Consider the following 15,970-nt stretch of genomic DNA (forward strand, 5'->3'; position numbering starts at 1 on the left):
TTCTAAGGATTGTTAAGTGTTGGTGGTGGTGGTGTCGGGACTCTTTGCGGTGAAGTTGAGTTGCTTCTTTTCTGTCTCTATCTCCGTCTGTGTCTCTGTCTCTGTTCTCTGTTCTCTGTTCTCTGTTCTCTGTTCTCTGTTCTCTGTCTCTGTCTCTGTCTCTATTATTGCTTTCTCCTCCTTCTTCTTCTCCTTCTTCTTCTCCTTCTTCTTCTCCTTCTTCTTCTCCTTCTTCTTCTCCTTCTTCTTCTCCTTCTCCTTCTCCTTCTTCTTCTCCTTCTTCTTCTCCTTCTTCTTCTCCTTCTTCTTGTACTTTCTACTTGCAAGAGTACTCGATAAGTATCCTGTATATATAATAATACACGGAACTTTTTACCTTATATCCACAATATATAATATACAATAAGGAAGTAAGCATATTTTAGTCTGGATTAATGCGTAGTCTAGCTGCGAAGAAAAAATGCAGCCTCGTTCCCACCCCATCTCTCTCTCTCTCTCTTGGTTCCATGGTCGTCTTTCCTTCCTTGTTATCTTAACGTAACCGTACGCGTTGTTCTCGTTTTCGTTTTTTTTTTCTTCCCTGTTAACGTGCTGGCTCTCTTTGCACTTGGCTTTCTTTCTTCCCATGTTCTCGAGAAAAAACCCTCATTTGTTTAGTCGTGTTCGCCCGTTTGTCTGTTTAGTCCTCGCCCTCCTCGTCTTCTAATGAAGTAGCAATCTTATCTTTTAGTCTGTTGCATTCGCATTTGCAAGCCCGTTTCTCCTAGAATTTTCCAACCCCCTAACCTTTGGAGGCTAACCCCCCTACTCAATTTTTTTTTAGTTTTCATGCAAAGCACTCCTTCCTCCCTTCTTTCCCTTGGCTTGTCTTGGTTAAATGGGTGTACTACTAGATACACTTTGCTGCTACGTCTTAGGGAGGAAGTCGAGCCGCGAGTTTTAGCTAGTCTTTACTGTATGTAGCTAGGGGTAGAGGCCGAACGATTTTGCGTGTGTTATTGTTTACTTACTTACTTGCCTAGCTACTTACTTGCTTGTTTGTTTACTTACACGCGTGCTTAAGAATGTGCCCCCATGTCCCCTAGAAACTAAGCAGGGAAAGTCTTTATCTATCTCTCTATCCATCTAGACAGATGGACTGACGGACAGACAGACAGATGTATCGCGTACCCAACAACACCAACACCCACTCAACCACTGAAGTCTCCTGTCCTGCCTGCCGCACAAGTAGCACCCACAAGCATAAACACTAGATAGATAGATGGATGGATGGATCGATGGATCCTAAACCCAGCACTGTAGCTATCTTGTAAGAGGCGAGTTAAACCTTTCAAGGGGAGCAATTCCCCCTCAATCCTTTATCCCAATCAATCACGTCTCTAGATATTTTCCAGAGTCTAGTATACAAGTACAAGCTTAGCTACAAGCTTAGAAAAAGTACAAGTACATTACAAGTAGATCAGAGATGCCGCAACTGTCTGTACACTCCTGCAAGAGGAAGATGTGGAGAGAATCCGAGAACCCTGACCAAAACCCTAACCCCACGTTTTCCACCTTTTCCATGAGATTGGTCCCGTCTATACCCATGATGATATGATGATGAGAGTGTTGCTGTTATACATACCCTTCCGTTCCCTTCCTCCCCATTTTCCCGACGCCGTTGATCCCTTGCCATCCAAATCCCGACCATCCACATACCCATCATACCCCTCCCTCCCTTTTCCCTTTCCCATTTCCGAATCCAAACCCCTACATCAACTCCTCCAAAACCTCCTCCCCACTCTTCACCCCCCTCCTCCTCCCCTTCCTCCCCCCACTCCCCCGAATCTTCCTATCCCACCCCCTCCCATCCGCACCATCCACAAACCCACCCCTCCCATCCCTCCTCGCCCTCATCCCCTCCACCCTCCCCTCATCCCCGACATCAATCTCAATCACCTGCCTCCTCACCTTATTCCCACCCTTAACCCTCCTCCCCTTCTTATCAAACTCGTCCCTGGGGCGTCCGAGCCTCACACTCCTCTCGATCCGCGTCTTGGCGCCCAAGGCCCACAGATCCCCCCACTGTGCTTTGCGCGCGTCCCGGAAGGCCTGCCGGCTGAAGGACCGGGGTACCGTCCAGCGCTCGAGCGTGGCCGACGGCGTGCACACGTCCATGACGATGTGGCCCCGGCGTTTGAGCGCGGGGAGGATGAGGCGCGGCAGGGTGAGCGGGTTGATGTCGGCGGCGGTTTGGGGCTCGACTTCGAGGGGTTGTTGTGATGATTCTGAGAGAGCCGATGATGATGACGATGTTGATGTTGTTGTAGATGTCGGTCCATTCGTGTACGTCGTAGTCGAGCCCGGAGACGCAACTTTCCACTCATGGCCCGCAAACGCCTTGAGCGTCGCCTCCTCGCCCTGCACGACGCCTTTGCCCAGGAGATCATGCAGCGGCAATCGCTGGTCGCGGCCCCTCTGCACGGCCAGGTAGCTGAACTGCACGTCCTCGTGGTTGCGGTCCGTGGCGTTCAGTATGCGCTGCAGGTACGGCGGGCGTATGTACCGCTGGCTGAAGAAGCAGAAGTCCTTCCGGCCGAGCGAGACGCCCGGGGTTTTGTACATGGGGCACCGGCCGTGGTTGGTGCAGGGCGCAATGATCATGCCGGTTTCGCGGAGATCGGCGTCGTCTGCGTTCTGCCGTGGGTCTGGGGTGGAGGAGGAAGCCGTTTCCTCCTCCTGAGTACCTGCAGTAGTGGCATCAGGAGACTTGATCCGCTTCTCCAGCAGGAATTGTCTCGCGGCCGCCACCACCTCAAACCCCCTCGGCAACCCCTTCTCCAGTATGATGAGCACACCCCCCTTGGGATTCAGCAGCGACCAGTACTTCTCCACCTGCTCCTTGCGCTGATACTCCTGCTTCAACGGCCACAGCGTGTGCGGCGCGATGATGAGATCGTACAGTTTCCGCGGCTGCTGCACGTTGATCTCCCTCTCCACCTCGTCTCTCACGTCCTTGGCGTCCAGGTCCGGGAGGCGAGGGATGAACGTCGTGTTCTCCAGCAGACGGCTGGCGCGGTGCCGCAATGTAGACGAAGCCGTCAATACGGTCGATTTGCCCAGCGGTGCGGCACCGTGCGAGACATTGCCCGACTCCTCGTGCATGCGTGCCCACTCTGCTTTGAGCACCTCGTGCCAGGCGAGCACGCCGGCACCGCCAGCGCCTGCGTCCAGAACGAGAGGCCCGCCCTTCTTCTTCAGCAGGTGTTCCATCCACGGTGTACCCAGCCTCTTCCGCACCTCCACCAGCGTGCTCATGACCGTGGCGTACGTGCCCGGCATCACAGCGGCCAAGTACGAATCGCTCTCGATATTGCCCATGTCCGCCTGCGACGGATCCAGCGGTATAGGCTTCTGCTCCTTGTTGAGGTGCGCGGCCGGCGTCGTCGCCGAATGCGGCAGCCCGTGTCCCCCAAAGATATTCTTCGCCGACTCGGCGAGGTGTTTGTGGTTCGCGCGCGTCAGTATCTCCGCGACGGGATCCACGAGCGTCTCCTTGGGGAGGAACACAGTCGACGGCGAAGGTTTGAACCGTCCCGCAATCGTCAAGGGATGCGCCCTCATGAACCCATCGTCTTCTTCCTCCTGCTCTCCCTCTTCCCCTGCCTCCTCTTCCATAATCCCCTCCAACGACGCCATACTCTTATCATACACCTCCCGATGATACCTCTCCGCCTTCTTTTCCTTAATAGCCTCCCACTCCTCCCTCGTCATCCCCTCCTCCCTCTCCCTCTCCAATCCCTCCCCTCTCCCTTCCACCTCCGTATCCCCATCCTCCTCCTCCTCCCAAAACTCATCAAACACCTCCACCTCCTCGAACCGCCCATCGCTCATCCGTCTCTGCAACACACTAGCCCCCTCGCTCGCCCCTTCCTCCTCCTCATCAAAAACCTCCTCTCCCTCTTCTCCCCCAACCCCCTTGAACCCCTCAATATCCTCCATCCGATCCACAAACACGGGCGTCCCGTATAGCCGCTCATACACGACGTATTCCTCCTCGGCCAACGCCCCGCGCGGCAACGCGTCCCCGAAGAGCTGCCGCGCTCCCCGCACCCTCTCCTCGACCGTCAACTTCGGCGCCTCGGAAAAGGACGACGACGCTTCGTCTGACTGAGTCGCTGTCGCTGCCGACGTCTCAGTGGTGGCATCGTTCCCTCGCGCCCGGGTCGTGGTCGTGAAGGTGCGCTTCACGGGTGGAGCTGCTCCGACTTTGGATTGCAGGCGCTGCGACCTCGCCATCGGGGCCACATGGCGGAATTGTGAGGCCGATATCCTGAGCCGGCACGGCAGGCACACGGCCGGGAGACTCTTTGCCGCGAGCATTGGAGGCAATTGGGTGTCGTGCCACTGTTCTGTTCTGTAGAACTCAAACAAAAAGTGATATGGGGGGCGACTGCAACGCCGCACTATGCCGCTTTGGGTTTAGACAATACACCAATCACAGAAAAGCCATTGCAGCTGCAAAGCCTTCTACAGTACAGTAAATGCAACGTGGATCACCCACCACAAGTTTAAGCTGTTATAAGGAAACATTGTCATTGTATAGCAGATAAACTCCAAAGTACCACCCATCTCCGGAGCGACCCCTCCACCGCACGGTAGCGCGCAGGGCTGGACCCATCGAAGAACCGCAATACTGCGGGACTCGGATGACGACGCCGCACTTGCCGCGTACCATGCCTATACCGTATGTTCTCCAGCTAACTCGGCTTCCCTTACGATTCCCTCCTGTAGTGTGCAATTTGGTTGTACTCGTCCCCTTAGCATTCTGAAACATCCCCACAAGCTGGTAGACCATTCCGCGAAGGAGGGAAACGTCCGGATAGGAAATAGGAAACGACAGAAAAGCAGGGGGCAGGGGGGAGTAATTAATGGCTTGAGACAAACGCGAAAAACAAAACTGAAGACCATCATCCTATGGAGTTTTCCCAGATAGAATCGTCGACTGATGACTTGGACATGTTGCTGATCCGCACTTCTGATCGAGCCCGAAGAAGGATATGACAACGCACAATCGTGACAGAACTTGCAGGGTGTCAGATAGTCCCGAAGTTATCGTCGGATTCCAGGCCTTGGCAGAAATCAATCCTCGAGCGCCGGATCCAGGTCCTGGTCAAAAGGATCGACTGACGTTGCCAAGTTCTGGTTTAGAGGGAGAGTGACAGCCGTCCAATGATGTAGCAGGACGGCACTGCCGCGTTTCCCAAGTGTTGAATAAGTGGAGTTGTTCGACGACGTCCACTAAAGAAAGTTGATGAGCCGAGCCAGAGCCGTGTCAGATTCAGTAGCCGCCAGAAAGATACTGATCCGCACCGCCACGCTTGTTAGACGAACGAAGCTGCCTGAACATGAGAACAGATGTTAGTAAGGTCTGAAGCTGGCAATCCCCCGCGCCGAGCGTTATGAACGAACACTAAACGCAGAGGAGAGGAGTCCCTTACTAAGATCGGATATGTCGAACTCACATTCCGGTGCCTTCTTGACGTGCTACGACGGGTCCACGCTTGTTGGTGTTAGCGGCGGGAGTACCGGCGTTCGCAGCGTTCGTGGTGGTGACGTGGCGTCCACGACCGTTCTTGTCATCCTCTTCATTCTGGCCCGCATTGCCATTCGCGTTAGCGATGGCAGCAGCGTTCTTCTGGTACTTGTAGACGGTCCAGTCGAAGACATAGTCGTATTGGAAGCCCTCACGAACGAAGAGATCGCGGAAAATCTTGCGCAGGTACGAGTAGTCCGGCTTGTCATCGAAACGGAGTGAGCGCGTGTAGTTAAGGTAAATGGCGAATTCGTTAGGGAATCCACGGCAGAGGACCTCGGTAGGGGTTGTCATCTTCTTCTCCATGATACGATCGTACTTCTGCTTCTTGGTGGCAGCCTTGAGACCTTGCCAGGGCAGAGATCCGCGGCAGAAGTAGAGCATAACGTATCCGAGCGACTCCATGTCGTCACGGCGGGATTGTTCTTGTAGAAAAGTCAGTATCCTAGGCATAATCGACAGGTACAGGTTTGAACATACCGACACCCAAGTGGGTGTTAATGCTTGCATAACGGGCAGTGCCAGTGAGGTTCTTGTTCTCACGGTAAGGAATATGGAAGTGAGTCTTGGGGTCACGGTACTTCTTGGCCAGACCGAAATCGATCACATTGACCTGGTTGCCACGCTTTCCGATGCCCATCAGAAAGTTGTCCGGCTTGATGTCACGGTGGATGAACGACTTGGCATGGATGTACTCAATGCGAGAGATGAGCTGATCGGCCAAGAGCAGGACGGTCTTGAGGGAGAATTTGCGGTTGCAGAAGTTGAACAAGTCCTCCAGACTGGGGCCGAGGAGGTCCAGAACCATGGCGTTGTAGTCGCATTCGGTTCCGAACCAGCGGACGAAGGGGATGCCGACACCGCCAGCCAGGGACTTGTAGACGCGAGCCTCATATTCGAGTTGTGGGTGCTTGGCCTTGACGCTTTCGAGCTTGATGGCAATCTCTTCGCCTGAGATGATGTTGGTGCCTTTGGACTGGTCAGTACGAAGCATTTGACAAGCATTTCGGGAATACGCACCAAGGTAGATATCACCGAAACTGCCACTACCAATCTTTCTTCCAATACGGTATTTGTTGCCGACACGGAGATCCTAAGAGAGAGTCAGCCCTGCTCAAATTGCATCGCGTTCGACGCAGTGCCACGACAGCTGAGTGTGGGAACCGCATACCATTGTGGTCATGTTTGCTGAGGTTCAACCTTGAGGAGGTTGGCCTGTCGTCGTTCCTGTCGGAGTTGTAGAGGAGTCGTCGGTCGGGAGGTTATGCGGTGGTGTTCAGGCTGGGAAATGCCGGTCAGTGACGAGGCGGGGACTTTGCCAACGAGGCGGTGTGTCAGCCGGCTGCGCTAGCGAGTAGCGGACAGGGGAGCGAAGAGAGAGTAGAATCGAGAGAGGAGAGGAGGAAAAGGAGGCAAAGAGTGGTGTTCTTCTTGGTCCTTAAGTAGAAGCGAGGCAGTGATGGAGCAGTGGGTGAGGTGGTGGCGGGAGGCACGCAAAATCCGGGGCTAGTTGACTTACAGGGCGTGCGTGAATGGCGGACGAAGCCCAACGACAACCGGCGACGGCGGCTGCTGCGTGTGCAACGACGTGTTTGCGGGCGGTGGAGGGGAATAAAGCGTGGGGAGGCAGCTGCACGCAGGGGTAACAGCGGAATAAGCCTCTGGGAATGCCACTCGATGGTGGATAGGGGTGCGAGACGTGAAGGTGGACAGGAGGAGTGGCAGAGTTGAGAGCAGCAGTGAGAGAGGCCTTTCATCGCCAACCTGCTAACTCGGGCGCCAAGTCCGGCTACACCGCCACGTGATCCGTGGTGAAAGTGAAGGAGCCAACGGGTCTGGACAGCTGCGCGGTCCAGCTGAGAGGCTGTGTTTTGTTGTTGGCAACTAACTTGGGCAGAACAGCAAGTTCTCCGGTCTGGCACGCACGTTTGTGTCGATGCCATGATTTATCATCACCGTCATTATCGTCATTTCACTGTTTGTATTCTCTACGGGCTGTTTGACCCTGAGTGCGCACTTTGGATCGCCTGTATACTTCCAGGGTTCCCATTATTCGCCTCCTCATGCACCGGAGCAGGCGCTTTACTCCGGCCTATCCGCCTACCCGCAACCCCCTTTATGCGCCCTCATTATAGTCCCGGCTTTCCGGCCTAGAGAACCAGATCCCCCTCTGCAGTTTCTATAAAACTTGTGGTTTGGCAGATGCGGGATTATATAAATTCTCCTGGGCTTCCCAAAACATGAGATCAGCACCAAAATTCGTGTTGCAGAAGCTTGAGTGAAACTTAGGCTGCGTGGACTTGCTCCGCCGACCACATCCCGGACCCTGCTCCCGTCTGGTTGCGGCTTTTATTTAGGATCCGAGGTGATGCGCGAGGCCTGGACACTGGATTCTCGGGCCTTTGGAGATGCAAGCATGGTAGTTTCCCGTCTAGCCGCGGGATCTCCTCCAGGTCATGATTTACGGAGCCACAGCTGGTTAGATATGCCAGCTTTGTCTCTGATGAAAATCATTAGAAGAAGAACAGCCGCCATAGATGTGGTCAAACGGCGCTCGGCTCTCAGACATCAATAAAACCCCATTAAAATACACAGTATAGCAAGATCAGATGGCATGTTTTTGTCAACGGATTGGCGCCCAACGCAACCAGGACGAACTTGTGCAGGCTTTTAGGGTGGAATAACGGGCTGAGCCTTTTCTCTGCACGTTTATACTCACATTCCAAGTGTCAAAATCCTAATGCCATCAGTGTGGGAATTCCAGAACCAACTTCTGATACAGAATAAAGCACAAGCTCACCTCGACGTCTTCGCAACCCAACGCCGAAGTATGAAGCAGCCCACCAATGCAATGCTACATCAGAATACGACAACTATCTCTACCCAATGTTAGAGGCGCAGCGGATTTTAATCCTCTCCTCCTGATTAACTACATCACCACGAGACACAGCCCTACACGTGTCTGAGTCGTCTTTGGATCCAGCCAATCGGGATTTCGCACGGATACAATCAGGCGCAAAGAGATACATACCTAGGTATGTACTGTGTCGGCTTGCGGAAGACCGGGCGATGAATCAGCTGTCTAAGGCCAGTCACGGGAATGCGCAGAGGCTGGTCACATGTGAGACATCGGAATTGACGCTTCAGCTTTGTTGACTGAATCGGCCAAGATGAGCACACGCCATATATACCCAGACAACTGGAAATCGCCAGGAAAAGCTCGAGCAGTGCAGTTCCAACGTTGACTTTACGCAGCCAAGACGTGGACAATCTTTTGTCCAGGCTCCACGCTTGCCTGTACTTTTGAATCCGCTTCCAGACGAGCTTCCGCTACGTAAACGTGCGGTGTCAGTATTACAAACTCCGAGTGCAATGAAGTGGTACTGGTGACGGAACAGAGATCTCTTGGGAATTCTATACAGTCATCTCGGAATGCTTCTTCATGCCAGCAGCCCCGCGCACATGTGCTGTGTTGTACAATGCCTCCAAATTCGCTCAGTACGCTGCCTCATGAACTTCCCTTCCCATGATTGTGCATTTAATGGCCGGCAGCGGCTTGGTTCCTGAGGGCCGGGTTCCGGGGGTCGTTCTTGTACTCATCGGCTGAAAGGAAGTGGTTAGCGATTGCATATAAAAGGAGAATGCTCGACATAGCGATGGGTCCGGAGGAATTGGAACGGGGTGACTAACTGGCTGCCAATGTGGTCGCGAAGGAGTTGACGCCGTAGAGGATAACGAGGCCTGGGGGTTCTGTCAGTCGAGCTGTCGGGGTGCTGCGTGTAGTCCATTCCATCTCGAGATGTCTCCCAATTTTGCACATGGAATTCGTCTTGCGATTGCGTATTCGAGCGACGTACCGGAAACATAGAAGGGGAGCATAGGCCGGGCTGCGTAGAGTTGACGTTAGCCATTGCATCTCGACACTTCGAATCTCATCTCCCATTGGGAGCGACTACTGACGTACCGACAGCGCCGGGGAACTTCTTTCCAAGGAGAGACATGTTGATGTGCGACCGAGGGGCAATGGCTGGGTTTGGACGTGGATGGGTGAGGTTGCCAGCAGACGTAGCTTTGCGGAAGTTTCGCAGGACGGGGCCGGGTGCCAAGTCCGGAGTTTTGCCGATGGAGTGGTGATGAGAGGTAAACAACATCACAGCAGTAACCCCGCGTCTGCGGATGACACCAAATCCTTTCAGCAGCGCAGGATTTCGTGACCGGTTTAAGCGACCTTATTCTAGAAATAATGGCGTCGGCACTGGAGGGCTGTGTGTCGTCCTTGCGAAGCAGCATGCAACTGCTTGATTCATCTATCAACATATTGGATTCCGGCGTAAACGACTACCCTCGCCTGGCTAAAGTTCTACAGACGACAAGAGTACGTGTGCCTATTCCTATGTCTCTAGCAGTTTTCAGATTGGAACCTCCTTTATCTCTTACGCCTTCAGTTGCTAACTCAATACCAGCATTTCGAGCTCATCTCAGAACCGGACCTGCAAAGTGCACAAGCCGCCCTGCTCTCCGAAATTGGTCCCGAAATCGAAAACCTTCTTCAACGGGTTACGAATTACCTCGACAAGCTCGAGCGTCGAGAGCAGTCCCTCATTGCGAAGTGCGACCTGAACGAGGGCCGCCTTGGAAACGATAACAACAGTGGCTCCGCATTCCGCCCCAGCAGCAGGGCTCAGGGTCGAAGTGGAGGGGAAGAAACTACAAAAGGAATGACTGCACTGCAGGAGATGAAGTACAAGCAATTGAGGCAGAAGAAGCAGCGGTTGAGCTATGCCGTCGAGACGTTAGAGATGCAGGCCAAACAGAGGGAGAGACAATTGAGGATGAGCATGGCAGCGCCTCAATTGTACGATGATTGAAGTTCGGCCTCAGTCTGTCGACTATTTAGGGAATTAGTTTGCGTATGGAGGGCGTTGAAGGGGACTTCCGAGTTTATGATACCCGAGCGAAGGATTACATTGTGAAAGTTACCTTTCTGTATTCCCCCGCTCTTCCGCTTGCAACGGTCTTTGCATTTCCTCCGCCCCGATTCAAGTCAGAACTCCATAACCTGCCACCACGGTTACTGGTAGCGGCTGCTGGCGGATCCACCAACATACTCTATGGCTCTCCTAGTGAGCAAGGAGGCCACCAACACGCAAGTCAACCTTCCCAAAAAGGCCGTACTACCAATCTACCTCTGGAACGCGAGGGATCGAAAGATGTGCAGCACAAAACATATGAAAAACGTCAATTCGAAGGAAAACAGCGTGTAAAGCATAGTGCATCACTCCCGCGACCAGGTACCCCCGCCCTTCCTCTCCGATTGCACGTAACGCCAAAAAGACCAATCTTAGGGTTCCTATTAATAAACCCATAACGACCAACAACGGCACAGAGGGGAAGCATACAGAAAGTCAACAATCTATGAACACTAGGGACAAAAGCAAGCCCGCATGATGAAATAGGGAAACCAGAAGAAAGCAAAGTAACAGAGACCTGAGCCACATGGATCTCCGTGCTTCTCGTCATGCCAGTACGAAGAACCGGTCCGCGTCGATGTGCTCGCCGTTGACGATACTGCGGACTCCAAAGAGGAACCGTGACGGTAAGTTCGCTCAGTCACTGGAGTTGGTGGAAAATGAGGAACGCGCGGTGCGGGTTATGCGTCTGTGACGAACACGATGGTCAACGTAGTTGCCTGAGCGGTGCCCATCAAGACCGAAGCCATGTCCGCGTACAAGAAAACGTACGCGTCGAGGCCCAAGAGTCGTAGAGTTCGAGGCATCATTGGTGGGAACGCTGGCTTCGTCGTAGCATAGGTGTCGAGCGATATCAGAATGATGGCTGACCAGAGGTGTGTTGATGGGATTGTAGAGGGGGCGTGAAGTCATCGGTCATTCGCTCCGTCCACCTGACGGCCTAGCCAACCGAGCAACCGTTGTTGAAAACCTGGGTGTCGCCAAATGGCGAGACTCATTTGCTTCATGGTTCGGGAGTTCGTCGGCATAACGCAGGCTGTCGGCCTCTGAACTCGCTGTCTCGTATTCGAGGAATTTGATGAGGCGGTAGGAGACGACTGCCAGTACTGAACCGAGCAATGGGCCTACCCAGTAGATCCAATGATGGCCATCGAATCTTGCATGAATAACCTCTGGACCGAAGGATCGTGCTGGGTTGAGCGAGCCGCCTGTGAAATAGACACCTGGAACTGTCAGTTGTGAATGAAGAGACAACGGTCGGTTACTCACCAGTCAACTCAGCTATGAATAGAGCTAGACCAATGCCAATAGGGGCAAGATATGTGGCCTCGCTTTTTTCGGCAGCCAGAATAAAGACCGCGAATACGAGTTCAGCCGTCAAAATCATCTCGATCAACACGCCTTGAACAATGGATGTTGTCGGGCGTAAAGTCGTTCGGACTGCGAGGGAACCGGGGAACAATGCTGACACGACCGCGGCGGAAGCAATGCTTGCGACAACCTGCGAAACGACGAGCACAGTCGCCTTCAGCCACCCAATCGAACCCACCAGTGCAAGACCGACAGTGACCTGTGTGGCAATATAAGCAAATGATATGAGGAATAAAGCTTTGGGGACTTACAGCTGGATTGAAGAGGCCACCACTGACACGAAGGAATACCCAGACATTGACCGCTAGGGAGAAGCCAAAGGCTAGGGAGATATACATGAGCCGGGAAGCCGGATCACCACCCACTGTGTTCGCAATCTTGGTGCCAGCAAAACCGAAGAACAAGAATAGGAAGGTTCCCACAAATTCACCCAGAGAAGAAGCCGCCAAAACGCGGGTTCTGTTCGAGAGCCACTTCGCCTTCGCCAGACGGGTTTCCCCTGGGTGCTTGGGCTCGGTGGTGTAAGACGGCTTCATTCCGGGCAGGACAACAAAGTTGTCGGCGGGCCTTGGGGAGTCCATTTCCTTGCCGGTACAAGGGCGGATGGATACAGATAGTCGACGGCGATGGTATGGATGAATGCGACTAAGTCAGACAGCCTTCCGGGAGGAATAAAGCAGGTAGGATCAAAGTAAAAGTGACGAGGGGATGTTCGGGTTTGAGATACACTCGTATAAGCGTTCAAGGATTGGACGCTGAATTGAAGGTGGATGGATAGCAATGACATGAGAGAGGGAGAGAAGAGACTGGGGAAAAGGCTAGTTAAAGAGTCAAGGACGGGTTGAACGGCAACAACGTTGTTTCCATCGCGATTTCCTGTCTCCTGATCCTCGACACCCGAGTGCGTCGAGCCTGCATCTATCCTACGGCCTTCCACGTCCGACTGAACACCGCCCTGCACCTGCACCTCTTCCACATTGCAGTTTCCAGGTCCATTCGAACAGCCAGGAGTTGCACAGATATAACAGCCCCGGCAAGATGGGTTTATAGAGACTCTGTCTAGGCATCCTACTCCTTAGAGCCTTAACCGTCCAATGAAGTAAACAGATTGCATGCAATTGGTTTGCGCAGAGCAGGTAATGGAACCTACGGACGCGCAGGGTGGCGTTCAGGCGGACGTGAAAGAGCCAGTAAGTGCGGTACGGAGGGCGGAGAGTCACCTGTGTCAAAGGCACTCATTGGGGTTGATTATGAGATTCTATCCAGAAACTCTAATGTCGACTTAGGAACGAGGAAAGACCGGTCCATGGGCCTCATAGCTCTTGCCGTCGTCTATATGTGGTTCGGAAATCTGTGAGCCGTCCCGTCCGGTATCCGCAGTGAACGGTATCATCCAAATAGGGCGATCGAGAATCTGGCCGTGATTACCCCCGGCGAAGGAACGTCAGTTGTTCTCTGCTGCATGCGCCGCCCATTTCAATCCCTGTGAATCGATTGAGGATTCGGAGATTTTGAGATGGATGAAGTCCGAGCACATGTCGTCGGATCTCATGTCCCGCATTTCTTGGCGTGAGGCACCACTTGGCCAGCCTATGTCATCCGCGCGAGACCAACACCTAGCTCTCTTAAGCTTTGGCGGCCTCGCAATACTCCACCCTACGCCCTCTCTCTCTTGTCGCCCTGCTGTTCTTCTTGCACCTCATCCGGCTCTGCTTCCCTTCCTTGTCCCCACTTGGGCACTCCCCTTTTTCACCCCTTCTCCCGCTACCCGAATGCTTCACATCCCCGCTGCTACCGCCCAGCATCGCCGGCGCAATCGAAGACCAGTTTGATATAGCCTCCACAAGACGTCACCGACGAGCTGCCGAATGCGCAATCGAGATTAGAGCTCCAGCATAACTGCTGTCTCTTCTCCCCTACTTATCGCACTCCTAGCACCTAACACTCCGCCATGCGCTCTCTCCGCGTCCTCTGCACCTACACTCTCGTCCTCCTCTTCCTGGCAATCGCCCTGTATGAACTCCTCAAGAATCACGGGCCCACCTCCTCCATCTCCGCAGGGACAGTGTCCGGGAAAGAACGTGACGTCAAGGCTCTTTTTTCCTTCACAGCCCCGGTCTCGCTGTTTCCCCCTTCGGCTATAATAAGCCTTACCGATGACAACTCCACTTTCTTCCTCGCTCGGCCGGCCGCCTTTGGGCCTGATCTTCCGGAAAAGGGCCTGAGTGGACCTCTATGGGCTGGGGGAGGGTTCACCGAAGATGCCATGGAAACTGTTGAGCTTGGTTGTAACGATGTGCCTGGCTGGGAACAAGAACAACATCTTCTGGCATTGTCGGGGAAAGGAAAGCAAAGAACCAATGAGACGATGGGAACACCGTCTACGTCTTTGGTCAGGAGGCACCCACAGTCTGGAATCGCTGGAAACATAGCAGACAACAGCGACGGGACAGGCAATCACCTTCTACCGAGCAATCGTACGGGGCAGCTCGTCGATCATGCCGAGCTACGGCCAGTGGAACAAAACGTTACTGTTGTTGGCCGAGTTGCCCTCCTGAAGCGAGGCGGCTGCGCTTTTATTGAAAAAGTTCTATGGGCACAGAGACGGGGCGCTCTTGCGGTGATAATCGGCGACAATGTGCGTGGCGGCCCCTTGGTACGCATGTTCGCGAAGGGAGACGCTGCATCAAACGTCAGCATCCCAGCGCTTTTCACTTCGCACACAACGGCCCATCTGCTCTCGTCTCTACTACCCTCAGGAGAGCTCTCCTCATTGCCATCACCCCAAGATGCAGCTCCGATGAAGCGCATAAAAGGGGAAATCCGCGCAAAGCGTATCTCCAAGGCCGTTAAAGACGAGGAAACTCAGGATGAGAGCGACTCTGCCCTGGCTCAAGAATCAGTGGTATCCACTCAGGCCCCAAAATCGAGCCAGGAGACCGAGGGCCAGAGAAACGTGGACGCTCACCCGCCCAAGAAGTCGAAGGAGCATGAAGGACTTTGGGTAACCCTTTCGCCAGCTGGGATGGAAGGCAGCCCTTTCTTGGAGACCCTGCTTGTCCTTGTCGTTAGTCCGTTAGTCACGTTGACCGTAGTGTATGCGCTCCTTATCCTCCGCTCCCGTATTCGCCGCAGAAGGTGGAGGGCTCCCAAATCAGTAGTAGATCGCCTCCCTGTCAGGACTTACCATACCATCAGCGACTCCGATTCGACGGCTTCGGCTACACCAGCCACTAGCTCACCCACGGCTCCCCTTCTTCTACACAACGCTCCAGAGTTCACTCCCCATCCTCCGTCGCGGTCACGGACAGCTTCTGAACCTCCAGCAGCATCATCCTCTTGTCGAAGAGCCACTGTTGCTACGGAGGAGGAGAAGCGCGAAGCCAGACTGGCCGAATGGCGTCGCCGTTATGGCGGGCGACAAAAGGAGTGTGTAGTATGTCTCGAGGAATATGTCGACGGCGTGAGCCGTGTTATGAGCTTGCCTTGTGGCCACGAGTTCCATGCTGAATGCATGTGCGTATATTCATCCCAGTAAACATGTCCATTGTCATTGACGATTTACAGCACACCTTGGCTTGTCACCCGACGTCGCACGTGCCCCATCTGCAAGGGAGACGTCGTGCGTGACTTATCTCGCTCATATCGCAACCGCAATAGAGCTCGCGATCGGAATTCACCCTCGCCAACCCGCACCTCCAGGTTTACGGGTCAAGATGTTGATGATATCCAAGCGCAAGCGGCCGAGACGCGGAATGACATGCCTTCCTCGTCGCGGCCTGTCCCAACGGGGTCGGCGTTGTATTCGGATGATGCAGGAGATGACGTGGAAGCCAACTGGACCGACGACACTGCTGAGGAGGGCGATTCACGAAACAGCGATGCTCATCAAGAGTTCGTGAACCTTGGCAGTTCTGCAAGGGACCTCGGCACCTCCGTTGCCACAGTTATATGGCGCGGGGTGGATGCCGTCCGAGGAGCTGCTGGTTTCCCGCGGCGACATAGTCGGGACGACGAGGTTGATCGGGATCGCTGAGCATATCCATCCATATGC

General features: G+C 53.9%; 8 protein-coding genes across 8 annotated transcripts; 3 read left to right on the top strand and 5 right to left on the bottom strand.

Annotated features, from left to right (window-relative positions):
- Nucleotides 1-12: 12 nt before the first annotated feature.
- Nucleotides 13-4,362, bottom strand: EI97DRAFT_460164 (uncharacterized protein; the record flags this gene model as incomplete). The annotated part of the gene is made up of 2 exons (XM_033801078.1): nucleotides 13-316; nucleotides 1,754-4,362. 2 exons carry the CDS (start codon nucleotides 4,360-4,362, stop codon nucleotides 13-15), a joined length of 2,913 nt encoding a protein of 970 aa, XP_033652136.1.
- A 988-nt stretch (nucleotides 4,363-5,350) lies between these two features.
- On the bottom strand, nucleotides 5,351-7,137 carry EI97DRAFT_103605 (casein kinase-like protein I isoform delta). Its single transcript, XM_033792905.1, has 4 exons — nucleotides 6,747-7,137; nucleotides 6,596-6,668; nucleotides 6,056-6,544; nucleotides 5,351-6,000 (listed from the first exon to the last, which is right to left on the bottom strand). The coding sequence occupies exons 1-4, from the start codon at nucleotides 6,756-6,758 to the stop codon at nucleotides 5,501-5,503; spliced, it is 1,074 nt and encodes a 357-aa protein (XP_033652137.1). The 5' UTR covers nucleotides 6,759-7,137; the 3' UTR covers nucleotides 5,351-5,500.
- On the bottom strand, nucleotides 6,571-7,689 carry EI97DRAFT_103629 (uncharacterized protein). Its single transcript, XM_033792906.1, has one exon. It carries the CDS (start codon nucleotides 7,516-7,518, stop codon nucleotides 6,910-6,912), a length of 609 nt encoding a protein of 202 aa, XP_033652138.1. The 5' UTR covers nucleotides 7,519-7,689; the 3' UTR covers nucleotides 6,571-6,909.
- A 1,049-nt stretch (nucleotides 7,690-8,738) lies between these two features.
- EI97DRAFT_435133 (mitochondrial F1F0 ATP synthase-like protein subunit Atp18) lies at nucleotides 8,739-9,627 on the bottom strand. The gene is made up of 4 exons (XM_033798794.1): nucleotides 9,540-9,627; nucleotides 9,433-9,462; nucleotides 9,266-9,316; nucleotides 8,739-9,178 (listed from the first exon to the last, which is right to left on the bottom strand). Exons 1-4 carry the CDS (start codon nucleotides 9,574-9,576, stop codon nucleotides 9,114-9,116), a joined length of 183 nt encoding a protein of 60 aa, XP_033652139.1. The 5' UTR covers nucleotides 9,577-9,627; the 3' UTR covers nucleotides 8,739-9,113.
- A 111-nt stretch (nucleotides 9,628-9,738) lies between these two features.
- EI97DRAFT_495337 (DASH complex, subunit Spc19) lies at nucleotides 9,739-10,443 on the top strand (the record flags this gene model as incomplete). The annotated part of the gene is made up of 2 exons (XM_033802428.1): nucleotides 9,739-9,950; nucleotides 10,039-10,443. The coding sequence occupies exons 1-2, from the start codon at nucleotides 9,819-9,821 to the stop codon at nucleotides 10,441-10,443; spliced, it is 537 nt and encodes a 178-aa protein (XP_033652140.1). The 5' UTR covers nucleotides 9,739-9,818.
- EI97DRAFT_103679 (uncharacterized protein) lies at nucleotides 10,354-11,201 on the top strand. Its single transcript, XM_033792907.1, has one exon. It carries the CDS (start codon nucleotides 10,488-10,490, stop codon nucleotides 10,941-10,943), a length of 456 nt encoding a protein of 151 aa, XP_033652141.1. The 5' UTR covers nucleotides 10,354-10,487; the 3' UTR covers nucleotides 10,944-11,201.
- Nucleotides 11,202-11,598: 397 nt separating this feature from the next.
- Nucleotides 11,599-12,347, bottom strand: EI97DRAFT_357105 (aquaporin-like protein; the record flags this gene model as incomplete). The annotated part of the gene is made up of 3 exons (XM_033794914.1): nucleotides 11,599-11,768; nucleotides 11,815-12,115; nucleotides 12,168-12,347. Coding segments are annotated over 3 exons (651 nt in total), but the record flags the coding sequence as incomplete, so codon positions are not given.
- A 1,520-nt stretch (nucleotides 12,348-13,867) lies between these two features.
- EI97DRAFT_444066 (uncharacterized protein) lies at nucleotides 13,868-15,952 on the top strand (the record flags this gene model as incomplete). Its single annotated transcript, XM_033799872.1, has 2 exons — nucleotides 13,868-15,432; nucleotides 15,484-15,952. 2 exons carry the CDS (start codon nucleotides 13,868-13,870, stop codon nucleotides 15,950-15,952), a joined length of 2,034 nt encoding a protein of 677 aa, XP_033652143.1.
- Nucleotides 15,953-15,970: the final 18 nt, after the last annotated feature.

This window comes from Westerdykella ornata, assembly GCF_010094085.1.
Source record: "Westerdykella ornata strain CBS 379.55 unplaced genomic scaffold EI97scaffold_19, whole genome shotgun sequence".
NCBI classification, from domain to species: Eukaryota; Fungi; Ascomycota; class Dothideomycetes; order Pleosporales; family Sporormiaceae; genus Westerdykella; species Westerdykella ornata.